This window comes from Pogoniulus pusillus, unplaced genomic scaffold (assembly GCF_015220805.1).
Source record: "Pogoniulus pusillus isolate bPogPus1 unplaced genomic scaffold, bPogPus1.pri scaffold_193_arrow_ctg1, whole genome shotgun sequence".
Lineage (NCBI taxonomy): Eukaryota > Metazoa > Chordata > Aves > Piciformes > Lybiidae > Pogoniulus > Pogoniulus pusillus.
The window spans coordinates 18,453-46,358 of record NW_026974622.1 but is presented as its reverse complement, the minus strand read 5'-3'; the positions used below and the strand labels follow the sequence as shown (position 1 = coordinate 46,358).

General features: G+C 67.5%; 1 protein-coding gene across 1 annotated transcript in view; it reads left to right on the top strand.

The window, feature by feature from the left end:
• Positions 1 to 310: 310 nt before the first annotated feature.
• The window catches only part of UBA1 (ubiquitin like modifier activating enzyme 1), a gene marked incomplete at both ends in the record, with an annotated part of 44,564 nt that continues 16,968 nt past the window's right edge, over positions 311 to 27,906 (top strand). Inside the window, 11 exons of the mRNA XM_064141237.1 lie at positions 311 to 417; positions 2,664 to 2,754; positions 4,185 to 4,317; positions 5,632 to 5,729; positions 10,771 to 10,917; positions 12,500 to 12,655; positions 14,808 to 14,918; positions 16,679 to 16,759; positions 18,948 to 19,103; positions 22,316 to 22,481; positions 26,038 to 26,234. Coding sequence (XP_063997307.1) covers positions 311 to 417; positions 2,664 to 2,754; positions 4,185 to 4,317; positions 5,632 to 5,729; positions 10,771 to 10,917; positions 12,500 to 12,655; positions 14,808 to 14,918; positions 16,679 to 16,759; positions 18,948 to 19,103; positions 22,316 to 22,481; positions 26,038 to 26,234 — 1,443 coding nt within the window. The remainder of the gene's footprint in view (positions 418 to 2,663; positions 2,755 to 4,184; positions 4,318 to 5,631; positions 5,730 to 10,770; positions 10,918 to 12,499; positions 12,656 to 14,807; positions 14,919 to 16,678; positions 16,760 to 18,947; positions 19,104 to 22,315; positions 22,482 to 26,037; positions 26,235 to 27,906) is intronic.

Genomic DNA, 27,906 nt, shown 5'->3' with positions numbered 1-27,906 from the left:
GTGCCCCTTTGTGCCCCTCTTTGCCCACCTGTGCCCTTCACTCCCCACCTGTGCCCACCTCTGCCCCTTTTTGCCCCTCTCTGTGCCCCTTTGTGCCCCTCTCTGCCCACCTGTGCCCTTCACTCCCCACCTGTGCCCTCTGCCCCTCCCCCCCGTGCCACTCTGCCCCCCCCCTCTGCCCACCTGTGCCCTTTCTCCTTGCTGCCACCTCTCAGGGGTGCCCTTTGGGGTGCCCTGCCTGCAGCCCAGCTGGCTGCTGTGGTGCCAGGGCTGGTGCCAGCCTCGGTGCCAACGCTGGTGCCCGCTGCAGGTGGTGGTGCTGACCAACTCCCCCCTGGAGGAGCAGCTGTGGGTGGGAGACTTCTGCCACAGCAATGGCATCAAGCTGGTGGTGGCAGACACCCGTGGGCTCTTTGGGTGAGGGCACCCCCTGGGCACCCCCTGGGCACCCCCTGGGCACCCCCTGGGCACCTGGGAGCCTGTGGTGGGCAGCTGGGAGGCTGCGATGGGCATTTGGGAGGCCTCTGGTGGGCACCTGGGGGCGTTTGGGGAGCTCTGGTGGGCACCTGGGAGGTTGTGGTGGGCACCTGGGGGCATTTGGGAGGCTGTAGTGGGCACCTGGGAGGCTTTGGTGGGCATCTGGGGGCATTTGGGTGGCTCTGGTGGGCACCTGGGAGGCTGTGGTGGGCACCTGGGGGCATCTGGGAGGCTTTGGTGGGTACCTGGGAGGCAGTAGTGGGCATCTGGGCACCTTTGAGGGGCATCTGAGAGGCTCTGGTGGGCACCTGGGAGGCTGTGGTGGGCACCTGGGGGCACTTGGGAGGCTGTAGTGGGCATCTGGGAGGCTGTGGTGGGCACCTGGGGGCATTTGGGAGGCCTTGGTGGGCACCTGGGGGCATTTGGGGGGCTCTAGTGGGCACCTGGGAGGCTGTGGTGGGCACCTGGGGGCACTTGGGAGGCTGTAGTGGGCACCTGGGAGGCTGTGGTGGGCACCTGGGGGCATTTGGGGGGCTCTGGTGGGCACCTGGAAGGATCTGGTGGGCATCTAAGAGGCTGTGGTGGGCACCTGGGGGCACTTGGGAGGCTGTAGTGGGCATCTGGGAGGCTTTGGAGGGCATCTGGGGGTATTTGGAGGGCTTTGATGGGCACCTGGGGGCCTGTGGTGGGCATCTGGGCACCTTTGAGGGGCATCTGGGGGGCTTTGATGGGCACCTGGGGGCCTCTGGTGGGCATCAGGGAGGCTTGGATGGGCACCTGGGGGCATTTGGGAGGCTGTGGTGGGCACCTGGGCACCTTTGAGGTGCATCTGGGAGCCTCTGGCAGGCAATTGGGAGGCTGTGGTGGGCACCTGGGGGCATCTTAGAGGCTCTGGTGGGCAGCTGGGAAGCTCGGGTGGGCACCTGGGGGCATCTGGGGCCTTCTTAAGGGTTCTGGTGGTCACCTGGGAGGCTTTGGTGGGCATCTGAGAGGCTCTGGTGGGCACCTGGGAGGCTGTGGTGGGCACCTGGGGGCATCTGGGAGGCTGTGGTGGGTACCTGGGAGGCAGTAGTGGGCATCTGGGCACCTTTGAGGGGCATCTGAGAGGCTCTGGTGGGCACCTGGGAGGCTGTGGTGGGCACCTGGGGGCATCTGGGGCTGCCTTAGAGGTTCTGGTGGGCTCCTGGGAGGCTGTGGTGGGCACCTGGGGGCACTTGGGAGGCTGTAGTGGGCATCTGGGAGGCTGTGGTGGGCACCTGGGGGCATTTGGGAGGCCTTGGTGGGCACCTGGGGGCGTTTGGGGAGCTCTGGTGGGCACCTGGAAGGATCTGGTGGGCATCTAAGAGGCTGTGGTGGGCATCTGGGAAGCTGTGGTGGGCACCTGGGGGCATCTGGGAAGCCTTGGTGGGCACCTGGGAGGCTTTGGAGGGCATCTGGGGGTATTTGGGAGGCTGTGGTGGGCATCTGGGAGCCTGTGGTGGACATCTGGGAGGCCTTGGTGGGCACCTGGGGGCATTTGGGGGTCTCTAGTGGGCACCTGGGAGGCTGTAGTGGGCATCTGAGAGGCTCTGGTGGGTACCTGGGAGCTTGTAGTGGGCATCTGGGCACCTTTGAGGGGCATCTGGGAGCCTCTGGTGGGCATCAGGGAGGCTTGGATGGGCACCTGGGAGGCTGTAGTGGGCACCTGGGCACCTTTGAGGGGCATCTGAGAGCCTCTGGTGGGCATCTGGGAGGCTGTGGTGGGCACCTGAGGGCATTTGGGGGGCATCAGGGAGGCTGTGGTGGGCACCTGGGGGTATCTGGGGCTGCCTTAGAGGTTCTGGTGGGCACCTGGGAGGCTTTGGTGGGCACCTGGGAGGCTTTGGTGGGCACCTGGGAGGCTGTGGTGGGCACCTGGGGGCTCTAGGGAGGCTGTAGTGGGCATCTGGGAGGCTTTGGTGGGCACTTGGGGGCATCTGGGAGGCTGTGGTGGGCATCTGGGGGCATTTGGGGGGCTCTGGTGGGCACCTGGAGGCTTTGGTGGGCACCTGGGGGCATCTGAGAGCTTTTGCTGGGCACCTTGGCCCCTTCTGTGGGGTTCTGGGCAGCTGGCAGGGGCACCTGGGCACAGAGGGGGGTGTGGGAGGTGCCAGGCTGTGCTGGCAGGTGCCCAGGTGCCAGCTGTGCCCGCGGTGCCCACGCTGCAGGCAGCTGTTCTGTGACTTCGGGGAGGACCTGGTGGTGACTGATGCCAACGGGGAGCAGCCCCTCAGTGCCATGGTCTCCATGATCACCAAGGTGGGGGTGCCAGCTGGGCACCATCTGCCCCCTGAGTGCCCCCCTCTGTGCCAGCTGGGCACCATCTGCCCCCTGAGTGCCCCCCTCTGTGCCAGCTGGGCACCACTCTGCCCCCTGAGTGCCCCCCTCTGTGCCAGCTGGGCACCTTCTGCCCCCTGAGTGCCCCTTGTATGCCAGCTGGGCACCACTCTGCCCCCTGAGTGCCCTCTGAGTGCCTACCTGTGTGCTCCCTGAGTGCCTGCTGGGCACCATTTGCCCCCTGAGTGCCAGGTAGTCACCACTCTGCCCCTGAGTGCCCCTCTGAGTGCCATCTGGGCACTGCTCTGCTCCCTAAGTGTCCCCCTAAGTGCCCCTTGTATGCCAGCTGGGCACCATATGCCCCTTGAGTGCCCTCTGAGTGCCAGCTGGGCACCATTTGCCCTTGAGTGCCCCCTGAGTGCCCCCTGTGCCAGCTGGGCACCACTCTGCCCCCTGAGTGCCCCTCTGAGTGCCAGCTGGGCACCACTCTGCCCCCTGAGTGCCAACCTGAGTGCCCCCTGAGTGCCCCTCTGAGTGCCATCTGGGCACCGCTCTGCTCCCTAAGTGCCCCCCTAAGTGCCCCTTGTATGCCAGCTGGGCACCACTCTGCTCCCTGAGTGCCCCCCTGAGTGCCCACTTCTGTGCCAGCTGGGCACCATATGCCCCTTGAGTGCCCTCTGAGTGCCAGCTGGGCATTATCTGCCCCCTGAGTGCCCCCTCCTATGCCAGCTGAGCACCATTTGCCCCCTGAGTGCCAGCTGGGCACTGCTCTGCCTCTTGGGTGCCCCTCTGAGTGCCAGCTGGGCACCATTTGCCCTTGAGTGCCCCCTGAGTGCCGCCTGTGCCAGCTGGGCACCACTCTGCCCCCTGAGTGCCCCTCTGAGTGCCAGCTGGGCACCACTCTGCCCCCTGAGTGCCCCTCTGAGTGCCATCTGGGCACCGCTCTGCTCCCTAAGTGCCCCTTGTATGCCAGCTGGGCACCATCTGCCCCCTGAGTGCCAGCTGGGCACTGCTCTGCTCCCTAAGTGCCCCCCCTAAGTGCCCCTTGTATGCCAGCTGGGCACCACTCTGCCCCCTCAGTGCCCACTTCTGTGCCAGCTGGGCACCATATGCCCCTCGAGTGCCCTCTGAGTGCCAGCTGGGCATCATCTGCCCACCTGAGTGCCCCCCTGCTATGCCAGCTGGGCACCATCTGCCCCTTGAGTGCCCACCTGAGTGCCCCCCTCCTATGCCAGCTGGGCACCATCTGCCCCTTGAGTGCCCACCTGAGTGCCTCCTATGCCAGCTGGGCACCACTCTTCCCCCTGAGTACCATCCCCAGGGGCAAGGCTGCCCCTGTGCCAGGCTGCCTTTGTGCCAGGCTGCCCCTTGGGCCAGGCTGCCCTCTCTGATGCCCACTCCTGTGCCCACAGGGGTGCCCAGGGGAGGTGACCTGCCTGGATGATGCCAGGCATGGGTTTGAGAGTGGAGACTTTGTCAGCTTCAGCGAGGTGCAGGGCATGGAGGAGCTGAACAGCTGTGCCCCCCTGCAGATCACTGTGCTGGGTAAGGTGGGCACAGGAGGGTGGGCACAGGGTGGGCATGGAGGAGCTGAACAGCTGTGCCCCCCTGCAGATCACTGTGCTGGGTAAGGTGGGCACAGGAGGGTGGGCACAGGGTGGGCATGGAGGAGCTGAGCAGCTGTGCCCCCCTGCAGATCACTGTGCTGGGTAAGGTGGGCACAGGGTGGGCACAGGAGGGTGGGCACAGGGTGGGCATGGAGGAGCTGAGCAGCTGTGCCCCCCTGCAGATCACTGTGCTGGGTAAGGTGGGCACAGGAGGGTGGGCACAGGGTGGGCATGGAGGAGCTGAGCAGCTGTGCCCCCCTGCAGATCACTGTGCTGGGTAAGGTGGGCACAGGAGGGTGGGCACAGGGTGGGCATGGAGGAGCTGAGCAGCTGTGCCCCCCTGCAGATCACTGTGCTGGGTAAGGTGGGCACAGGAGGGTGGGCACAGGGTGGGCATGGAGGAGCTGAGCAGCTGTGCCCCCCTGCAGATCACTGTGCTGGGTAAGGTGGGCACAGGGTGGGCACAGGAGGGTGGGCACAGGGTGGGCATGGAGGACCTGAGCAGCTGTGCCCCCCTGCAGATCACTGTGCTGGGTAAGGTGGGCACAGGAGGGTGGGCACAGGGTGGGCATGGAGGAGCTGAGCAGCTGTGCCCCCCTGCAGATCACTGTGCTGGGTAAGGTGGGCACAGGGTGGGCACAGGAGGGTGGGCACAGGGTGGGCATGGAGGACCTGAGCAGCTGTGCCCCCCTGCAGATCACTGTGCTGGGTAAGGTGGGCACAGGGTGGGCACAGGAGGGTGGGCACAGGGTGGGCATGGAGGAGCTGAGCAGCTGTGCCCCCCTGCAGATCACTGTGCTGGGTAAGGTGGGCACAGGAGGGTGGGCACAGGGTGGGCATGGAGGAGCTGAACAGCTGTGCCCCCCTGCAGATCACTGTGCTGGGTAAGGTGGGCACAGGGGGGTGGGCACATGGAGGAGCTGAGTGCCCTCTGTTGGTGCCCAGGTGCCCTCTGTAGGTGCCCAGGTGCCCTCTGTAGGTGCCCAGGTGCCCTCTGTTGGTGCCCAGGTGCCCTCTGTGGGGGTGCTGACTGCCTGGGTGCCCTCTGTCAGTGCCCAGGTGCCCTCTGTACGTGCCCAGGTGCCCTCTGTAGGTGCCCAGGTGCCCTCTGTAGGTGCCCAGGTGCCCCCTGTAGGAGCCTTGGCTGCTCTCTCTGTGGGGCACCCTGGCCCCCAGCCTCCCTCTGGGGGTGCCCTGGGGTGCCCAGGTGCCCAGGCTTGGGTGCCCCCTACAGCTCTGTGCCCACCCCCAGGCCCCTACACCTTCAGCATCGGCGACACCAGCGGCTACGGCGACTACCTGCGGGGTGGCATCGTCACCCAGGTCAAGATGCCCAAGCACATCCAGTTTGTGAGTGCAGGGTGGGCACTGGGGGCACGGGGAGGGCATGGAGGGGCACGGGGAGGGCATGGAGGGGCACTGGGAGGGCATGGAGGGGCACTGGGAGGGTGTAGAGGGCACTGGGAGGGCATGGAGGGGCACTGGGAAGGCCTTGAGGGGCATTAGGAGGTGATTGAGGGGCATTGGGAGGGCACTGGGAGGGCATTGAGGGGCATTAGGAGGTGATTGAGGGGCATTGGGAGGGCATTGAGGGCACTGGGAGGGCATTAGAGGGCATTGGGAGGGGTTTGGGGGGCACTGGGAGGGCATGGAGGAGCACTGGGAGGACATTGAGGGGCATTGGGAGGGCATTGAGGGCACTGGGAGGGCATTGAGGGGCACTGGGAGGGCGTTGAGGGCACTGGGAGGGCATGGAGGGGCACTGGGAGGGTGTAGAGGGCACTGGCAGGGCATTGAGGGGCATTAGGAGGTGATCGAGGGGCATTGGGAGGGCATTGAGAGCACTGGGAGGGCATTGAGGGGCACTGGGAGGGCGTTGAGGGCACTGGGAGGGCATGGAGGGGCATTGGGAGGGTGTAGAGGGCACTGGCAGGGCATTGAGGGGCATTAGGAGGTGATCGAGGGGCATTGGGAGGGCATTGAGAGCACTGGGAGGGCACTGGGGACACGGGGAGGGCATGGAGGGGCACAGGGAGGGCATGGAGGGGCACTGGGAGGGCATGGAGGGGCATTGGGAGGGTGTAGAGGGCACTGGGAGAGGTTTGGAGGGCACTGGCAGGGCATTGAGGGGCATTAGGAGGTGATTGAGGGGCATTGGGAGGGCATTGAGGGCACTGGGAGGGGTTTGGGGGGCACTAGGAGGGCATTGAGGGCACTGGGAGGGCATGGAGGGGCATTGGGAGGGTGTAGAGGGCACTGGCAGGGCATTGAGGGGCATTAGGAGGTGATCGAGGGGCATTGGGAGGGCATTGAGGGCACTGGGAGGGCACTGGGGTCACGGGGAGGGCATGGAGGGGCACTGGGAGGGCATGGAGGGGCATTGGGAGGGCATGGAGGGGCATTGGGAGGGTGTAGAGGGCACTGGGAGAGGTTTGGATGGCACTGGCAGGGCATTGAGGGGCGTTAGGAGGTGATTGAGGGGCATTGGGAGGGCATTGAGGGCACTGAGAGGGCATGGAGGGGCACTGGGAGGGCGTTGAGGGCACTGGGAGGGCATGGAGGGGCACTGGGAGGGGATTGAGGGGCATTGGGAGGGCATGGAGGGGCATTGGGAGGGTGTAGAGGGCACTGGGAGGGCATTGAGGGCACTGGGAGGGCATGGAGGGGCATTGGGCGGGTGTAGAGGGCACTGGCAGGGCATTGAGGGGCATTAGGAGGTGACTGAGGGGCATTGGGAGGGCATTGAGGGCACTGGGGACACGGGGAGGGCATGGAGGGGCACTGGGAGGGCATGGAGGGGCATTGGGCGGGTGTAGAGGGCACTGGCAGGGCATTGAGGGGCATTAGGAGGTGATTGAGGGGCATTGGGAGGGCATTGAGGGCACTGGGAGGGCATTGGGAGGGCATGGAGGGGCACTGAGAGGCCATGGAGGGGCACTGGGAGGGCATTGAGGGCACTGGGAGGGGGCTGAGGGGCACTGGGAGGGCATCGAGGGGCACTGGGAGGGTCTGGGAGGGCATCTTCGGGGGCGCTGCGCCGAGCGCCGTTAGCTGCAGTTCCCATAGCCGCCTGCGGGGGCGCTGTGCTGAGCGCCGTTAGCTGCAGTTCCCATAGCCGCCTGCGGGGGCGCTGCGCCGAGCGCCGTTAGCTGCAGTTCCCATTGCCGCCTGCGGGGGCGCTGTGCTGAGCGCCGTTAGCTGCAGTTCCCATAGCCGCCTGCGGGGGCGCTGCTCTTACACCGCCGTTAGCTGCAGTTCCCATTGCCGCCTGCGGGGGCGCTGCTCTTACACCGCCGTTAGCTGCAGTTCCCATTGCCGCCTGCGGGGGCGCTGCTCTTACACCGCCGTTAGCTGCAGTTCCCATTGCCGCCTGCGGGGGCGCTGCTCTCACACCGCCGTTAGCTGCAGTTCCCATAGCCGCCTGCGGGGGCGCTGCTCTTACACCGCCGTTAGCTGCAGTTCCCATAGCCGCCTGCGGGGGCGCTGCTCTTACACCGCCGTTAGCTGCAGTTCCCATTGCCGCCTGCGGGGGCGCTGCTCTTACACCGCCGTTAGCTGCAGTTCCCATTGCCGCCTGCGGGGGCGCTGCGCTGAGCGCCGTTAGCTGCAGTTCCCATAGCCGCCTGCGGGGGCGCTGCTCTTACACCGCCGTTAGCTGCAGTTCCCATTGCCGCCTGCGGGGGCGCTGCTCTTACACCGCCGTTAGCTGCAGTTCCCATAGCCGCCTGCGGGGGCGCTGCTCTTACACCGCCGTTAGCTGCAGTTCCCATTGCCGCCTGCGGGGGCGCTGCTCTCACACCGCCGTTAGCTGCAGTTCCCATTGCCGCCTGCGGGGGCGCTGCTCTTACACCGCCGTTAGCTGCAGTTCCCATTGCCGCCTGCGGGGGGCGCTGCGCTGAGCGCCGTTAGCTGCAGTTCCCATAGCCGCCTGCGGGGGCGCTGCTCTTACACCGCCGTTAGCTGCAGTTCCCATTGCCGCCTGCGGGGGCGCTGCTCTTACACCGCCGTTAGCTGCAGTTCCCATAGCCGCCTGCGGGGGCGCTGCTCTTACACCGCCGTTAGCTGCAGTTCCCATTGCCGCCTGCGGGGGCGCTGCTCTCACACCGCCGTTAGCTGCAGTTCCCATAGCCGCCTGCGGGGGGCGCTGCTCTTACACCGCCGTTAGCTGCAGTTCCCATTGCCGCCTGCGGGGGCGCTGCTCTTACACCGCCGTTAGCTGCAGTTCCCATTGCCGCCTGCGGGGGGCGCTGCTCTTACACCGCCGTTAGCTGCAGTTCCCATTGCCGCCTGCGGGGGCGCTGCTCTTACACCGCCGTTAGCTGCAGTTCCCATTGCCGCCTGCGGGGGCGCTGCGCTGAGCGCCGTTAGCTGCAGTTCCCATTGCCGCCTGCGGGGGCGCTGCGCTGAGCGCCGTTAGCTGCAGTTCCCATAGCCGCCTGCGGGGGCGCTGCTCTTACACCGCCGTTAGCTGCAGTTCCCATAGCCGCCTGCGGGGGCGCTGCTCTTACACCGCCGTTAGCTGCAGTTCCCATTGCCGCCTGCGGGGGCGCTGCGCTGAGCGCCGTTAGCTGCAGTTCCCATTGCCGCCTGCGGGGGGCGCTGCTCTTACACCGCCGTTAGCTGCAGTTCCCATTGCCGCCTGCGGGGGCGCTGCGCTGAGCGCCGTTAGCTGCAGTTCCCATTGCCGCCTGCGGGGGCGCTGCTCTTACACCGCCGTTAGCTGCAGTTCCCATTGCCGCCTGCGGGGGCGCTGCGCTGAGCGCCGTTAGCTGCAGTTCCCATAGCCGCCTGCGGGGGCGCTGCTCTTACACCGCCGTTAGCTGCAGTTCCCATTGCCGCCTGCGGGGGCGCTGCTCTTACACCGCCGTTAGCTGCAGTTCCCATAGCCGCCTGCGGGGGCGCTGCTCTTACACCGCCGTTAGCTGCAGTTCCCATAGCCGCCTGCGGGGGCGCTGCTCTTACACCGCCGTTAGCTGCAGTTCCCATTGCCGCCTGCGGGGGCGCTGCTCTCACACCGCCGTTAGCTGCAGTTCCCATAGCCGCCTGCGGGGGCGCTGCTCTTACACCGCCGTTAGCTGCAGTTCCCATTGCCGCCTGCGGGGGCGCTGCTCTTACACCGCCGTTAGCTGCAGTTCCCATTGCCGCCTGCGGGGGCGCTGCTCTTACACCGCCGTTAGCTGCAGTTCCCATAGCCGCCTGCGGGGGCGCTGCTCTTACACCGCCGTTAGCTGCAGTTCCCATTGCCGCCTGCGGGGGCGCTGCGCTGAGCGCCGTTAGCTGCAGTTCCCATTGCCGCCTGCGGGGGCGCTGCTCTTACACCGCCGTTAGCTGCAGTTCCCATAGCCGCCTGCGGGGGCGCTGCGCTGAGCGCCGTTAGCTGCAGTTCCCATAGCCGCCTGCGGGGGCGCTGCTCTTACACCGCCGTTAGCTGCAGTTCCCATAGCCGCCTGCGGGGGCGCTGCTCTTACACCGCCGTTAACTGCAGTTCCCATTGCCGCCTGCGGGGGCGCTGCGCTGAGCGCCGTTAGCTGCAGTTCCCATAGCCGCCTGCGGGGGCGCTGCTCTTACACCGCCGTTAGCTGCAGTTCCCATAGCCGCCTGCGGGGGCGCTGCGCTGACGCCGTTAGCTGCAGTTCCCATAGCCGCCTGCGGGGGCGCTGCTCTTACACCGCCGTTAGCTGCAGTTCCCATTGCCGCCTGCGGGGGCGCTGCTCTTACACCGCCGTTAGCTGCAGTTCCCATAGCCGCCTGCGGGGGCGCTGTGCTGAGCGCCGTTAGCTGCAGTTCCCATTGCCGCCTGCGGGGGCGCTGCTCTTACACCGCCGTTAGCTGCAGTTCCCATTGCCGCCTGCGGGGGCGCTGCTCTTACACCGCCGTTAGCTGCAGTTCCCATAGCCGCCTGCGGGGGCGCTGCTCTCACACCGCCGTTAGCTGCAGTTCCCATAGCCGCCTGCGGGGGCGCTGCTCTTACACCGCCGTTAGCTGCAGTTCCCATAGCCGCCTGCGGGGGCGCTGCTCTCACACCGCCGTTAGCTGCAGTTCCCATAGCCGCCTGCGGGGGCGCTGCGCTGAGCGCCCTTAGCTGCAGTTCCCATTGCCGCCTGCGGGGGCGCTGCTCTTACACCGCCGTTAGCTGCAGTTCCCATTGCCGCCTGCGGGGGCGCTGCGCCGAGCGCCGGTAGCTGCAGTTCCCATAGCCGCCTGCGGGGGCGCTGCGCTGACGCCGCCGTTAGCTGCAGTTCCCATTGCCGCCTGCGGGGGCGCTGCGCTGAGCGCCGTTAGCTGCAGTTCCCATTGCCGCCTGCGGGGGCGCTGCGCTGAGCGCCGTTAGCTGCAGTTCCCATTGCCGCCTGCGGGGGCGCTGCGCTGACGCCGCCGTTGCCATCCCCAGAGGCGCCTGCGGGAGGCGCTGTTGGAGCCTGAGTTCCTCATCACTGACTACGGCAAGGCCCAGAGGGCTCCCGTCCTGCACTGGGCCTGGCAGGGCCTGCACCGCTTCATCCAGCAGCATGGCAGAGAGCCACGGCCCAGGCACCCGGTGAGCGGGCACCGGGGTGGGCACCGGGGTGGGCACCGGGGGGGGCACAGGTTCAGACAGCTCCCGTGGGGCACTGGGGGCTGGCAGCTGTTTGGGGGGGGGGGAAGGGGCACAGAAAGGGGGTTGGGGATGGGGGGAGCGGGCACAGAGTGGGGGGTGGGCACGGGGAGGGCACTGCCCTCAAAACCCCCTGGCAGTGCCCCCGAGGTGCCCCCCAGCAGTGCTCCCAAGTTCTCTTGGCAGTGGCCCCAAGCACTGCCTGGCATTGCCCTCAAAACCCCCTGGCGGAGCCCCCCAGCAGTGCCCCCAAGCTGCTCCTGGCATTGCCCTCAAAACCCCCTGGCAGTGCCCCCAAGCTGCCCCCAGCAGTGCCCCCAAGCTACCTCCAGCAATGTCCCCAAGCACTGCCTGGCATTGCCCTCAAACCCCCTGGCAGTGCCCCCAAGCTGCCCCCAGCAGTGCCCCCAAGCTACCTCCAGCAATGTCCCCAAGCACTGCCTGGCATTGCCCTCAAAACCCCCTGGTAGTGCCCCCAAGGTGCCCCCCAGCAGTGCCCCCAAGTTCTCTTGGCAGTGCCCCCAAGCACGCCCTGGCATTGCCCCCAGACTCCCCTGGCAGTGCCCCCAAGGTGCCCCCCAACAGTGCTCTCAAGTTCTCTTGGTAGTGCCCCCAAGCACTGCCTGGCATTGCCCCCAAGCACACCCTGGCATTGCCCCCAGACTCCCCTGGCAGTGCCCCCAAGCACGCCCTGGCATTGCCCCCAAGGTGCCCCCAGCTGTGCCCCCAAGCTACCTCCAGCAATGTCCCCAAGCACTGCCTGGCACTGCCCTCAAAACCCCCTGGCAGTGCCCCCAAGGTGCCCCCCAGCAGTGCCCCCAAGTTCTCTTGGCAGTGCCCCCAAGGTGCCCCCCAGCAGTGCCCCCAAGTTCTCTTGGCAGTGCCCCCAAGCACACCCTGGCATTGCCCCCAAACTCCCCTGGCAGTGCCCTCAAACTGCCCTGGCAGTGCCCCCAAGCTCAGCAGTGCCCTCAAGCTGCCCTGGCAGTGCCCCCAAGCTGCCCCTGGCAGTGCCCTCAAGCTGCCCTGGCAGTGCCCCCAAGCTGCCCTCATGCACCACCTGGCATTGCCCCGAAGTTCCCCTGGCAGTGCCCCCAACCCCCCTGGCAGTGCCCCCAGCATCTCCTGACAGTACCCAGAAGCACCTCCTGGCAGTGCCCCCAGGCTGCCCCTGGCAGTGCCCTCAATCTGCCCTGGCAGTGCCCCCAGGCTGCCCCCGGCAGTGCCCTCAAGCTGCCGTGGCAGTGCCCTCAGGCTGTCCCTGGCAGTGCCCTGAGGCTGCCCTGGCAGTGCCCCCAGGCTGCCCCTTGCAGTGCCCTCAGGCTGCCCTGGCAGTGCCCCCAAGCTCAGCAGTGCCCTCAAGCTGCCCTGGCAGTGTCCTCAAGCTGCCCTGGCAGTGCCCCCAGGCTGCCCCCGGCAGTGCCCTCAAGCTCAGCAGTGCCCTCAAGCTGCCCTGGCAGTGCCCCCAGGCTGTCCCTGGCAGTGCCCCCAGGCTGCCCCTGGCAGTGCCCGCTGGTGCCCGCAGGGAGACGCCGCCGAGGTGCTGGCCCTGACGCGGGAGCTGGCACCGGGGGTGGAGCTGGAGGAGGAGGTGGTGAAGGAGTTGGCCTGGCAGAGCACAGGGCACCTGGCACCCACCAACGCCTTCATCGGGGGCCTGGCAGCGCAGGAGGTCATGAAGGTACCCCCAGGCTGTGCCAGCCGCCCCTGGCACCCACCCCCCGCACCGCCTGTGCCACCCACCCTGCCCTCAGGAGCGTCCCCCAGTGGCTGTGCCACTCTGCACTGTGCCACCCACCCTTGTGCCACTCCTAAGGCTGCTCCACCCAATCCCCTCTTGCCACCTCTATCCTGTGCCACCCTGCCCTGTGCCACCCTGCCCTGTGCCACCCCCAGCACCACCCAGTCCCCTCCTGCCCTGTGCCACCCTGCCCTGTGCCACCCCCAGCACCACCCAGTCCCCTCCTGCTGTGCCGCCCTGCCCTGTGCCACCCCCAGCACCACCCAGTCCCCTCCTGCCCTGTGCCACCCTGCCCTGTGCCACCCCCAACACCACCCAGTCCCCTCCTGCTCTGTGCCAACACCACCCAGTCCCCTCCTGCCCTGTGCCACCCTGCCCTGTGCCACCCCCAGCACCACCCAGTCCCCTCCTGCCCTGTGCCACCCTGCCCTGTGCCACCCCCAACACCACCCAGTCCCCTCCTGCTCTGTGCCAACACCACCCAGTCCCCTCCTGCCCTCTGCCACCTTGCCCTGTGCCACCCCCAACACCACCCAGTCCCCTCCTGCTGTGCCACCCTGCCCTGTGCCACCCCCAACACCACTGCAGTCCCCTCCTCCCCTGTGCCACCCTGCCCTGTGCCACTCACCCACCTCTCTGCCACCCCCAACACCACCCAGTCCCCTCCTGCCCTCTGCCACCCTGCCCTGTGCCACCCCCAAGACCACCCAGTCCCCTCCTGCCACCTCCCTGCCCTGTGCCACCCACTTTTGTGCCACCCCCAAGACCACTGCAGTCTCCTCCTGCCACCTCCCTCCCCTGTGCCACCCTGCCCTGTGCCACCCCCAGCACCACCCAGTCCCCTCCTGCTGTGCCACCCTGCCCTGTGCCACCCCCAACACCACTGCAGTCCCCTCCTGCTGTGCCACCCTGCCCTGTGCCACCCCCAACACCATTTCAGTCTCCTCCTGCCCTGTGCCACCCTGCCCTGTGCCCCCCCCAACACCACCCAGTCCCCTCCTGCCCTGTGCCACCCTGCCCTGTGCCCCCCCCAACACCACTGCAGTCCCCTCTTGCCCTCTGCCACCCTGCCCTGTGCCACCCTGCCCTGTGCCACCCCCAACACCACCCAGTCCCCTCCTGCCCTCTGCCACCCTGCCCTGTGCCACCCCCACACCACCCAGTCCCCTCCTGCCCTCTGCCACCCTGCCCTGTGCCACCCCCAACACCACCCAGTCCCCTCCTGCCCTGTGCCACCCTGCCCTGTGCCACCCCCACCACCACCCAGTCCCCTCCTGCCCTGTGCCACCCTGCCCTGTGCCACCCCCAACACCACCCAGTCCCCTCCTGCCCTGTGCCACCCTGCCCTGTGCCACCACCACCCAGTCCTCTCCTGCCCTGTTATACCCTGCCCTGTGCCACCCCCAACACCACCCAGTCCCCTCCTGCCCTGTGCCACCCTGCCCTGTGCCACCCCCACCACCACCCAGTCCCCTCCTGCCCTGTGCCACCCTGCCCTGTGCCACCCCCAACACCACCCAGTCCCCTCCTGCCCTCTGCCACCCTGCCCTGTGCCACCCCCAACACCACCCAGTCCCCTCCTGCCCTGTGCCACCCTGCCCTGTGCCACCCCCACACCACCCAGTCCCCTCCTGCTGTGCCACCCTGCCCAGTGCCACCCCCAACACCATTTCAGTCTCCTCCTGCCCTGTGCCACCCTGCCCTGTGCCACCCCCAACACCACCCAGTCCCCTCCTGCCCTGTGCCACCCCCACCACCACCCAGTCCCCTCCTGCCACCTCCCTGCCCTGTGCCACTCACCCACCTCTGTGCCACCCCCAACACCACCCAGTCCCCTCCTCCCCTGTGCCACCCTGCCCTGTGCCACTCACCCACCTCTGTGCCACCCTCAACACCACCCAGTCCCCTCCTGCCCTGTGCCACCCTGCCCTGTGCCACCCCCACCACCACCCAGTCCCCTCCTGCTCTGTGCCGCCCTGCCGCGGGCAGGCTGGCAGCGGCTGGCAGGGGCTGGCAGGGGCTGGCAGGGGCTGGCAGCGCCCTGAGGCGGTGCCCTGAGGCGGTGCCCTGAGGCGGTGCCCGCTTGGCACAGGCAGTGTCTGGCAAGTTCACGCCCATCACCCAGTGGCTCTACTTCGATGCCCTCGAGTGCCTGCCCGAGGAGGGCAAGGAGGCTCTGCTGACCGAGGAGCAGTGCCGCCCGGTGAGGGCACCCGCGGGCACCGGGGGGCATGGGTGGGCATTGGGTGGGTGTGGGGCATGGGTGGGCGTTGGGTAAGGTGGGTATGGGGTGTGTGGGTATTGGGTAAGGTGGGTGTGGGGCATGGGTGGGTATTGGGTGAGGTGGATATGGGGCATGGGTGGGTATTGGGTAAGGTGGGTGTGGGGCATGGGTGGGTATGGGGCATGGGTGGGTGTTGGGTGTGGTGGGTGTGGGGCATGGGTGGGTGTTGGGTGTGGTGGGTATTGGGTATGGGTGGGTGTTGGGTGTGGTGGGTGTGGGGCATGGGTGGGTGTGGGGCATGGGTGGGCATTGGGTATGGGTGGGCATTGGGTATGGGTGGGCAGTGGGTAAGGTGGGTATGGGGCATGGGTGGGCATTGGGTGTGGTGGGTATGGGGCATGGGTGGGTGTTGGGTAAGGTGGGTATGGGGTGTGTGGGTATTGGGTGAGGTGGGTGTGGGGCATGGGTGGGTATTGGGTGAGGTGGGTGTGGGGCATGGGTGGGTATGGGGCATGGGTGGGTGTTGGGTGAGGTGGGTGTGGGGCATGGGTGGGTGTTGGGTGTGGTGGGTATGGGGTGTGTGGGTATTGGGTGAGGTGGGTGTGGGGCATGGGTGGGTATTGGGTGAGGTGGGTGTGGGGTATGGGTGGGCATTGGGTATGGGTGGGTGTTGGGTGTGGCTGGGTGTGGGGCATGGGTGGGTATGGGGCATGGGTGGGTGTTGGGTGTGGGTGGGTGTGGGGCATGGGTGGGCGTTGGGTGTGGTGGGTATGGGGCATGGGTGGGTATTGGGTATGGGTGGGCATTGGGTATGGGTGGGTGTTGGGTGTGGCTGGGTGTGGGGCATGGGTGGGCATTGGTATGGGTGGGTGTTGGGTGTGGCTGGGTGTGGGGCATGGGTGGGCATTGGTATGGGTGGGTGTTGGGTGTGGCTGGGTGTGGGGCATGGGTGGGTGTGGGGCATGGGTGGGCATTGGGTGTGGTGGGTATGGGGCAAGGGTGGGTATTGGGTATGGGTGGGCATTGGGTAAGGTGGGTGTGGGGCATGGGTGGGCATTAGGTAAGGTGGGTGTGGGGCATGGGTGGGCATTGGGTGAGGTGGGTATGGGGCATGGGTGAGTGTGAGGCATGGGTGGGCATTGGGTATGGGTGGGCATTGGGTGTGGTGGGTATGGGGCATGGGTGGGTATGGGGCATGGGTGGGCGTTGGGTGAGGTGGGTATGGGGCATGGGTGGGTATTGGGTATGGGTGGGCATTGGGTAAGGGGGTGTGGGGCATGGGTGGGTATGGGGCATGGGTGGGCGTTGGGTGTGGTGGGTATGGGGCATGGATGGGCATTGGGCATGGATGGGTATGGGGCATGGGTGGGCGTTGGGTAAGGTGGGTATGGGGCATGGGTGGGTATTGGGTATGGTGGGTATGGGGCACAGGTGGGCATTGTGCACCCCTAGGCAGGCGCTGGGCACAGGTGGGTGCTGTCTGCCAGCAGGCACTGGGCACAGCAGGCAGCTGCTGGGCACAGGTGGGCACTGCCCACAGGTCGCCCACGCGGCTGGCACCTCCCGCCGGGGTCCCCCTTCCCTTCGGGCAGTGCCCAGTGCAGGGTGGGGGCATCGTGGGCGGGGCTGGGTGCCCCCCCGGGGCCCAGGCAGCCGCGGCAGGGGGTGGTGCCCGCGGGGGTGCCCGTGGGGGTGCCCTGCTGGGCAGGGTGGCAGCGCTGAGCCCGCGGTGCCCGCAGCGCAACAGCCGCTACGACGGGCAGGTCGCCGTCTTCGGTGCCCAGCTGCAGGAGAAGCTTGGCAGGCAGAAGTACTTCGTGGTCAGTGCCAGTCCCTCTGCCACCCTCTGTGCCACCCTCCCTGCCCGTGCCCCCCCAGCTGCTGCTCTGCCTTTGGCACTGCCATCTGCCTGCAGCCCCGACCTGTGCCCGCAGGAGGCCCTCGGTGCCCCTCAGTGCCCATCAGTGCCCATCAGTGCCTGTTGGATGTCCCCAAGTGCCCCTCGGTGCCCCTCAGTGCCCATCAGTGCCCATCAGTGCCTGTTGGATGTCCCCAAGTGCCCCTTGGTGCCCCTCAGGTGTCCCCAAGTGCCCCTCAGTGCCCCTCAGTGCCCATCAGTGCCTGTTGGATGTCCCCAAGTGCCCCTTGGTGCCCCTCAGGTGTCCCCAAGTGCCCCTCAGTGCCCCTCAGTGCCCCTCAGGTGTCCCCAAGTGCCCATCAGTGCCCCTCAGTGCCCATCAGTGCCTGTTGGATGTCCCCAAGTGCCCCTCAGTGCCCCTCAGCTTCCCCTGGGTGCCACTCAGCACCCCTCAGCACCCCTCAGTGCCCCTCAGTGCCCCCCAGCTGCCCCTGGGTAACACTCACCACCCCTCAGTGCCCCTCAGCACCCCTCAGTGCCCTCCAGCTGCCACTCAGCACCCCTCAGTGCCCCTCAGCTGCCCCTGGGTACCTCTCAGTGTCCCTCGGTGCCCTTCAGTGCCCCTCAGCTGTCCCTGTGTGCCCCTCAGCTGCCCCTGGGTGCCCCTCAGTGCCCCTCAGCTGCCCCTGGGTGCCCCTCAGTGCCCCTCAGTGCCTCTCAGCTTCCCCTGGGTGCCCCTCAGCTGTCCCTGGGTGCTCCTCAGTGCCCCTCAGCTGTCCCTGGGTACCTCTCAGTGCCCCTCAGCTGTCCCTGGGTGCTCCTCAGTGCCCCTCAGCTGCCCCTGGGTTCCCCTCAGTGCCCCTCAGCTGTCCCTGGGTGCCCCTCAGCTGCCCCTGGGTGCCCCTCAGTGCCCTTCAACTGCCCCTGAATGCCCCTCAGCTGTCCCTGGGTGCCCCTTAGTGCCCCTCAGTGCCCCTCAGCTGCCCCTGGGCGCCCCTCAGTGCCCCTCAGTGCCCCTCACCTGCCCCTGGGTGCCACTCAGCACCCCTCAGTGCCCCCCAGCTGCCACTCAGCACCCCTCAGTGCCCCCCAGCTGCCCCTCAGCACCCCTCAGCGCCCCTCAGTGACCTCCAGCTGCCACTCAGCACCCCTCAGTGCCCCTCAGCTGCCCCTGGGTACCTCTCAGTGTCCCTCGGTGCCCTTCAGTGCCCCTCAGCTGTCCCTGTGTGCCCCTCAGCTGCCCCTGGGTGCCCCTCAGTGCCCTTCAGCTGCCCCTGGGTGCCCCTCAGTGCCCCTCAGTGCCCCTCAGCTGCCCCTGGGTGCCCCTCAGCTGCCCCTGGGTGCCCCTCAGTGGCCCTCAGTGCCTCTCAGCTTCCCCTGGGTGCCCCTCAGCTGTCCCTGGGTGCCCCACAGTGCCCCTCGGCTGTCCCTGGTTGCCCCTTAGTGCCCCTCAGTGCCCTTCAGCTGCCCCTGGGTGCCCCTCAGTGCCCCTCAGCTGCCCCTGGGTGCCCCTCAGCTGCCCCTGGGTGCCCCTCAGTGCCCCTCAGTGCCTCTCAGCTTCCCCTGGGTGCCCCTCAGCTGTCCCTGGGTGCTCCTCAGTGCCCCTCAGCTGCCCCTGGGTGCCCCTCAGTGCCCCTTGGCTGTCCCTGGTTGCCCCTTAGTGCCCCTCAGTGCCCCTCAGCTGCCCCTGGGTGCCCCTCAGTGCCCCTCAGTGCCTCTCAGCTTCCCCTGGGTGCCCCTCAGCTGTCCCTGGGTGCTCCTCAGTGCCCCTCAGCTGCCCCTGGGTGCCCCTCAGTGCCCCTCGGCTGTCCCTGGTTGCCCCTTAGTGCCCCTCAGTGCCCCTCAGCTGCCCCTGGGTGCCCCTCAGCTGCCCCTGGGTGCCCCTCAGCTGTCCCTGGGTGCCCCTCAGTGCCCCTCAGTGCCTCTCAGCTTCCCCTGGGTGCCCCTCAGCTGTCCCTGGGTGCTCCTCAGTGCCCCTCAGCTGTCCCTGGTTGCCCCTTAGTGCCCCTCAGCGCCCCTCAGCACCCCTGGGTGCCCCTCAGCACCCCTCAGCACCCCTCAGCTGCCCCCCAGCTGCCCCCCCAAGCTGCCCCCCCCCAGCCGCGGCGTGCGGGTGCCCGCGGGCGCGGCTGACCCTGGCGCGGTGCCAGGTGGGGGCTGGCGCCATCGGGTGCGAGCTGCTGAAGAACTTTGCCATGCTGGGGCTGGGCTGTGCCCCCGAGGGCAGCGTCACCGTCACCGACATGGACACCATCGAGAAGTCCAACCTCAACAGGCAGTTCCTCTTCCGGCCCTGGGACGTCACCGTGAGTGCCAGGGCGGGGGTGGGCACGGGCAGGGGGGGGGCATGGGTTGGGGGGGGGTTGGGTATGGTCAAGGTGTGGGTAGGGGTTAGGTGTGGGCATTGGTTGGGTATGGGTTGGTGGTGGTCAAGGTGTGGGTATGGGTTGGGTATGGGTTGGGGGTGGGCATGAGTTGGGTATGGATTGGGTATGGGCATTGGTTGGGTATGGGTTGGTTATGGGCTGGGACTGGGCATGAGTTGGGCATGGGTTGGTGGTGGGCATGAGTTGGGTATAGGTTAGGTATGGGTCGGGTATGGGTTGGGCATGGTCAAGGTGTGGGCATTGGTTGGGTATGGATTGGGTATGGGCTGGGACTGGACATGAGTTGGGTATGGGTTGGGTATGGGTTGGTGGTGGGCATGAGTTGGGTGTAGGTTAGGTATGGGTTGGGTATTGGTTGGGTATGGGTTGGGCATGGTCAAGGTGTGGGCATGAGTTTGGTATGGGTTGGGGGTGGTCAAGGTGTGGGTATGGGTTGGGTATGGTGAAGGTGTGGGTATGGGTTGGGTATGGGTTGGGACTGGGCATGAGTTGGGTATGGGTTGGGCATGGTCAAGATGTGGGTATAGGTTGGGTATGGGTTGGGCATAGTCAAGGTGTGGGTATGGGTTGGGTATGGTCAAGGTGTGGGCATGAGTTTGGTATGGGTTGGGGGTGGTCAAGGTGTGGGTATGGGTTGGGCATGAGTTGGGCATGGGTCAGGCATGGGTCGGGCAGGGGTCAGGCAGGAGTCGGGCATGGGTCGAGCAGGAGTCGGGCAGGAGTCGGGCAGGGGTCAGGCATGGGTCGGGCAGGGGTCGGGCATGGGTCGGGCAGGGGTCGGGCATGGATTGGGCACAAGTTGGGCATGGGTCGGGCATGGGTTGGGCACGAGTTGGACATGGGTTGGGCAGGGGTCGGGCATGGGTCGGGCATGAGTTGGACATAGGTCGGGCAGGGGTCGGGCATGGGTCGGGCAGGGGTCGGGCATGGGTCGGGCATGAGTTGGACATAGGTCGGGCAGGGGTCGGGCATGAGTTGGACATGGGTCGGGCATGGGTTGGGCACGAGTTGGACATGGGTCGGGCAGGGGTCAGGCATGGGTCGGGCATGGGTCGGGCAGGGGTCGGGCAGGGATCAGGCATGGGTCGGGCAGGGGTCGGACATGAGTTGGACATGGGTTGGGCATGGGTCGGGCATGGATTGGGCACAAGTTGGGCATGGGTCGGGCAGGGGTCGGGCACGAGTCGGGCAGGGGTCAGGCATGGGTCGGGCAGGGGTCGGGCACGAGTCGGGCAGGGGTCGGGCATGGGTAGGGCAGGGGTCGGGCAGGAGTTGGGCATGGATTGGACACGAGTTGGGCATGAGTTGGGCATGGGTTGGACATGAGTCGGGCAGGGGTCGGACACGAGTTGGGCATGGGTTGGGCATGGATTGGGCACAAGTTGGGCATGGGTCGGGCATGGGTTGGGCACGAGTTGGACACGGGTCGGGCAGGGGTCGGGCAGGGGTCGGGCATGGGTCGGGCAGGGATCGGGCAGCGGTCGGGCAGGAGTCGGGCATGGGTCTGGCAGGGGTCGGGCAGGGGTCAGGCATGGGTTGGGCACGAGTCGGGCATGGGTCTGGCACGGGTCTGGCGGGGGTCGGGCAGGAGTCGGGCATGGGTCGGGCATGGGTCGGGCACGGGTTGGGCATGGGTCGGGCAGGGGTCGGGCAGGGGTCGGGCAGGAGTCAGGCATGGGTCGGGCAGGGGTCGGGCAGGGGTCGGGCACGAGTCGGGCAGGGGTCGGGCATGGGTCGGGCACGAATCGGGCATGGGTCGGGCAGGAGTCGGGCAGGGGTCGGGCATGGATTGGGCATGGATTGGGCATGGGTCGGGCATGGGTCGGGCATGGGTTGGGCATGGGTCGGGCAGGGGTTGGGCATGGGTCGGGCATGGGTTGGGCATGGGTTGGGCAGGGGTCGGGCATGAGTTGGACACGGGTCGGGCAGGGGTCGGGCAGGAGTCGGGCAGGGGTCGGGCATGGATTGGGCATGGATTGGGCATGGGTCGGGCATGGGTCGGGCAGGAGTCCAGCGGGGGTTGGACACAAGTCGGGCAGGGGTCGGGCAGGAGTCAGGCATGGGTCGGGCAGGGGTCGGGCATGGGTCGGGCAGGGGTCGGGCAGGGGTCGGGCAGGAGTCAGGCATGGGTTGGGCAGGGGTCGGGCATGGGTTGGGCAGGGGTCGGGCAGGGGTCGGGCAGGGGTTGGGCATGGGTCGGGCAGGGGTCGGGCATGGGTCGGGCACGAGTTGGACACGGGTCGGGCAGGGGTCGGGCAGGGGTCGGGCATGGATTGGGCATGGGTCGGGCATGGGTCAGGCAGGAGTCCAGCGGGGGTTGGACACAAGTCGGGCAGGGGTCGGGCAGGAGTCAGGCATGGGTCGGGCAGGGGTCGGGCATGGGTTGGGCATGGGTCGGGCAGGGGTCGGGCATGGGTCGGGCACGAGTCGGGCAGGGGTCGGGCATGGGTCGGGCAGGGTTGGGCAGGGGTCGGGCAGGGGTCTGGCATGGGTCGGGCAGGGGTCGGGCACGAGTCGGGCAGGGGTCGGGTAGGAGTTGGGCACGGGTCTGGCAGGGGTCAGGCATGGATCTAGCATGGGTCGGGCAGGGGTCGGGCATGGGTCTGGCAGGGGTCGGGCACGGATCTGGCATGGGTCGGGCAGGGGTCGGGCATGGCTCTGGCACGGGTCTGGCAGGAGTTGGGCATGGGTCAGGCAGGGGTCGGGCAGGGGTCGGGCAGGGGTCGGGCATGGGTCGGGCATGGCTCTGGCACGGGTCTGGCAGGAGTTGGGCATGGGTCAGGCAGGGGTCGGGCAGGGGTCGGGCAGGGGTCGGGCATGGGTCGGGCATGGCTCTGGCACGGGTCTGGCAGGGGTTGGGCACGGGTCGGGCAGGGGTCGGGCAGGGGTCGGGCACGGGTCTGGCAGGGGTCAGGCAGGGGTCAGGCATGGGTCGGGCAGGGGTCTGGCATGGGTCAGGCAGGGGTCTGGCAGGGGTCTGGCAGGGGTCGGGCATGGGTCGGGCATGGCTCTGGCACGGGTCTGGCAGGGGTCGGGCACGGGTCGGGCAGGGGTCTGGCATGGGTCGGGCAGGGGTGGGGCAGGGCGGGTGCCGCGTGCCCACGCCGTGCCCTGCCCGCGCCGTGGCGCAGAAGCTGAAGGCGGAGCGGGCGGCGGCGGCGGCGCGCGCCATGAACCCGGCGCTGCAGGTGCTGAGCCGCGCCGAGCGCGTGGGGCCCGAGAGCGAGCGGCTCTACGACGACGACTTCTTCGAGGCGCTGGACGGCGTCGCCAACGCCCTGGACAACGTCGATGCCAGTGGGCACCGCCCCCCGACACGCCCCCCCTGCCCCGCCCCCAACCCCGCCCCAACCCCTCCTCCCCTGCCCCGCCCACCCTGCCCTAAGACTCTCCCCCCCCCAGTGTCGCCAATGACTCCCTGGATAACGTCGATGTCAGTGGGCACCGCCCCCCGCCCCGCCCCCAACCCCGCCCCGCCCCCTCGTCCCTTGCCCCGCCCCCCTGCTCCACCCACCACCACCCCCCCAGTGTCACCAACGACTCCCTAGATGACGTCGATGCCAGTGGGCACCGCCCCCCGACACGCCCCCCAACCCTGACACGCCCCCTATTCCCCTGCCCCGCCCCCCCTGCCCTGCCGCCCCGCCCCTCTGCTCCACCCCGGCCCCCCCCCCCCAGTGTCGCCAAAGCTCTGGACAATGTCAATGCCAGTGGGCACCGCCCCCCCGACACGCCCCCCTGACACACCCCACCCACCCTGCCCCACTGCCCCGCCCTCCCTGCCCTGCCGCCCCACCCCCCTGCTCCATCCACCACCCCCCCAGTGTTGCCAATGACTCCCTGGATAACGTCGATGTCAGTGGGCACCGCCCCCCGCCCCACCCCCAACCCAGACACGCCCCCTCGTCCCTTGCCCCGCCCCCCTGCTCCACCCACCACCCCCCCAATGTCACCAACGACTCCCTGGATAACGTCGATGCCAGTGGGCACCGCCCCCCGACACGCCCCCCCTGCCCCGCCCCCAACTCTGCCCCGCCCCCTATTCCCCTGCCCCGCCCCCCCTGCCCTGCCGTCCTGCCCCTTTGCTCCACCCCAGCCACCCCCCACCAGGCATCACCAATGCCCTGGACAATGTCGATGCCAGTGGGCACCGCCCCCTGACCCGCCCCCCCCCGCCCCTGCCCCACCCACCCTGCCCCGCTGCCCCGCCCTCCCTGCCCTGCTGCCCCGCCCCCCTGCTCCACTGCCCCACCCCCCTGCCCTAAGACTCTCCCCCCCCCAGCATCACCAACGACTCACTGGATAACGTCGATGCCAGTGGGCACCGCCCCCCGACACGCCCCCTGCCCCGCCCCCCTGTCACCCTGCCCACTGCCCCGCCCCCCTGCTCCATCTCCCACCACCACCCCCCCAGTGTCACCGACGCCCTGGACAATGTCGATGCCAGTGGGCACCGCCCCCTGACCCGCCCCCTCTGCCACGCCCCCAACCCCGACACGCCCCCTCTTCCCCTGCCCCGCCCCCCTGCCCTGCCGCCCCGCCCCCCTGCTCCACCCACCACCACCCCAGTGTCACCAATGACTCCCTGGACAAAGTCGATGCCAATGGGCACCGCCCCCCGACACGCCCCCCCCGACACGCCCCCAACTCTGCCCCACCCCCTCGTCCTTTGCCCCGCCCCCCTGCTCCATCCCTGCCCCCCCCCAGTGTCACCAATGACTCCCTGGACAATGTCGATGCCAGTGGGCACCGCCCCCCGACACGCCCCCAACCCCGCCACGCCCCCAACTCTGCCCCGCCCCCTATTCCCCTGCCCCGCCCCCCCTGCCCTGCCACCCCGCCCCTCTGCTCCACCCCTGCCCCCCCCCAGTGTCACCAACGACTCCCTGGACAACGTCGATGCCAGTGGGCACCGCCCCCCGACACACCCCCCTGCTCCGCCCCTCGACACACCCCCTGCCCCGCCTACCCTGCCCTGCCACCCTCCTCTGCCCACCACCAAGTGCCCAGGTGCCAGGGCTAGCTCCTGGGGTGCCCACAGCGAGTGTCTAGGTGCCAGGGCTAGCTCATGGGGTGCCCACAGCGAGTGTCTAGGTGCCAGGGCTAGCTCATGGGGTGCCCACAGCGAGTGTCTAGGTGCCAGGGCAGGTCCCTAGGTGCCCACAGTAGCTCTCTGGGTGCCCACACCAAGTGCCTAGGTGCCAGGGCAGGTCCCTAGGTGCCCACAGTGAGTGTCTAGGTGCCAGGGCAGGTCCCTAGGTGCCCACAGTGAGTGTCTAAGTGCCAGGGCTAGCTCATGGGGTGCCCACAGTAAGTGTCTAGGTGCCAGGGCAGGTTCCTAGGTGCCCACAGTAAGTGTCTAGGTGCCAGGGCTAGCTCATGGGGTGCCCACAGTAAGTGTCTAGGTGCCAGGGCAGGTTCCTAGGTGCCCACAGTGAGTGTCTAAGTGCCAGGGCTAGCTCATGGGGTGCCCACAGTGAGTGTCTAGGTGCCAGGTGTAGCTCTCTGGGTGCCCACAGTAAGTGTCTAGGTGCCAGGGCTAGCTCCTGGGGTGCCCACAGCGAGTGTCTAGGTGCCAGGGCTAGCTCATGGGGTGCCCACAGCGAGTGTCTAGGTGCCAGGGCTAGCTCATGGGGTGCCCACAGCGAGTGTCTAGGTGCCAGGGCAGGTCCCTAGGTGCCCACAGTAGCTCTCTGGGTGCCCACACCAAGTGCCTAGGTGCCAGGGCAGGTCCCTAGGTGCCCACAGTGAGTGTCTAGGTGCCAGGGCTAGCTCATGGGGTGCCCACAGTAAGTGTCTAGGTGCCAGGGCAGGTTCCTAGGTGCCCACAGTAAGTGTCTAGGTGCCAGGGCTAGCTCATGGGGTGCCCACAGTAAGTGTCTAGGTGCCAGGGCAGGTTCCTAGGTGCCCACAGTGAGTGTCTAAGTGCCAGGGCTAGCTCATGGGGTGCCCACAGTGAGTGTCTAGGTGCCAGGTGTAGCTCTCTGGGTGCCCACAGTAAGTGTCTAGGTGCCAGGGCTAGCTCATGGGGTGCCCACAGCAAGTGCCTAGGTGCCAGGCAGGTCCCTAGGTGCCCACAGCAGCTCTCTGGGTGCCCACAGCAAGTGTCTAGGTGCCAGGGCAGGTCCCTAGGTACCCACAGCAGCTCTCTGGGTGCCCACAGCCAGTGCCTAGGTGCCAGGGCAGGTCCCTAGGTGCCCACAGTAAGTGTCTAGGTGCCAGGGCTAGCTCATGGGGTGCCCACAGTAAGTGTCTAGGTGCCAGGGCAGGTCCCTAGGTGCCCACAGTGAGTGTCTAGGTGCCAGGGCTAGCTCATGGGGTGCCCACAGTAAGTGTCTTGGTGCCAGGGCTAGCTCCTGGGGTGCCCACAGTAAGTGTCTTGGTGCCAGGGCAGGTCCCTAAATGCCCACAGTAGCTCTCTGGGTGCCCACAGCAAGTGCCTAGGTGCCAGGGCAGGTCCCTAGGTGCCCACAGTGAGTGTCTAGGTACCAGGGCTAGCTCCTGGGGTGCCCACAGCAAATGTCTAGGTGCCAGGGCAGATCCCTAGGTGCCCACAGTAGCTCTCTGGGTGCCCACAGCAAGTGTCTAGGTGCCAGGGCTAGCTCATGGGGTGCCCACAGTGAGTGTCTAGGTGCCAGGGGCGGCTCATGGGATGCCTATAGCAGCTCTCTAGGTGCCATCCTCACCTCCCTCGGTGCCAGCCGCAGCTCCCTCAGTGCCACCCTCACCCCTCGCAGCCTCCCACTCAGCCTCTCCCCGCGCCCACCCTCCCCCTAACCCCTCCCACCCTCCCCCTGGCACCTCCTGTGCCCCTTTCTGACCCCCCCCCTCCCTTGCCCCCTGCCTGTGCCAGGGCTGTACATGGACCGGCGCTGCGTCTACTACCGCAAGCCGCTGCTGGAGTCGGGCACCCTTGGCACCAAGGGCAACGTGCAGGTGGTGATCCCCTTCCTGAGCGAGGCCTACAGCTCCAGCCAGGACCCCCCCGAGAAGGCAATCCCCATCTGCACCCTCAAGAACTTCCCCAACGCCATCGAGCACACCCTGCAGGTACCTGGCACCCAGCCTGGCACCCAGCCTGGCACCCGCGCTGGCATCGCCTGTCTGCGCCACTCAGTGTGGCACCAATCCCATCCCCTCCTCCTCCTCCTGCCCCCATCCCCATCTGCACCCTCAAGAACTTCCCCAACGGCATTGAGCACACCCTGGCACCCAGACTGACACCCAGATTGGCACCCAGACTGGCACCCAGACTGGCATCCGCACTGGCATCGCCTATCTGTGATCCCCCCAGACTTGGTATCGCCCATCCATGCCCCCCCCCCCTCATTCCCACCTGCACCCAAATGCCATCAAACACACCCTGCAGGTGCTTGGCACCCAGACTGGCACCCAGACTGGCACCAAGACTGGCATCCAGACTGGCATTGCCTGTCTGTGCCACTCAGTGTGGCACCAATCCCATCCTCTCCTCCTCCTCCTGCCCTCATCCCCATCTGCACCCTCAGGAACTTCCCTAACGGCATTGAGCATGCCCTGGCACCCAGACTGGCATCCGCACTGGCATCGCCTGTCTGCGCCACTCAGTGTGGCACCAATCCCATCCCCTCCTCCTCCTCCTCCTCCTGCCTCCATCCCCATCTGCACCCTCAAGAACTTCCCCAACGCCATCGAGCACACCCTGGCACCCAGACTGGCACCCAGATTGGCGCCCAGACTGGCACCCAGCCTGGCATCCGCACTGGCATCACGTATCCGTGATCGCCCCAGACTTGGTATCGCCCATCCATGCCCCCCCCCCCCCCTCATTCCCACCTGCACCCAAATGCCATCAAACACACCCTGCAGGTGCTTGGCACCCAGACTGGCACCCAGACTGGCACCAAGACTGGCATCCAGACTGGCATTGCCTGTTTGTGCCACTCAGTGTGGCACCAATCCCATCCTCTCCTCCTCCTCCTGCCCTCATCCCCATCTGCACCCTCAGGAACTTCCCTAACGGCATTGAGCATGCCCTGCAGGTACCTGGCACCCAGCCTGGCACCCAGCCTGGCACCCGCACTGGCATCGCCTGTCTGCGCCGCTCAGTGTGGCACCAATCCCATCCCCTCCTCCTCCTCCTCCTCCTGCCCCCATCCCCATCTGCACCCTCACAAACTTCCCCAACGCCATCGAGCACACCCTGCAGGTACCTGGCACCCAGCCTGGCACCCAGCCTGGCACCCGCGCTGGCATCGCCTGTCTGCGCCGCTCAGTGTGGCACCAATCCCACCCCCTCCTCCTCCTGCCCTCATCCCCATCTGCACCCTCAAGAACTTCCCCAACGCCATCGAGCACACCCTGGCACCTAGACTGGCACCCAGACTGGCACCCAGACTGGCACCCAGACTGGCATCCGCACTGGCATCGCGTATCCGTGATCGCCCCAGACTTGGTATCGCCCATCCATGCCCCCCCCACCGCATTCCCACCTGCACCCAAATGCCATCAAACACACCCTGCAGGTGCTTGGCACCCAGACTGGCACCCAGACTGGCACCAAGACTGGCATCCGCACTGGCATTGCCTGTCTGTGCCACTCAGTGTGGCACCAATCCCATCCTCTCCTCCTCCTCCTGCCCTCATCCCCATCTGCACCCTCAGGAACTTCCCTAACGGCATTGAGCACACCCTGCAGGTACCTGGCACCCAGACTGGCACCCAGACTGGCATCTGCGCTGGC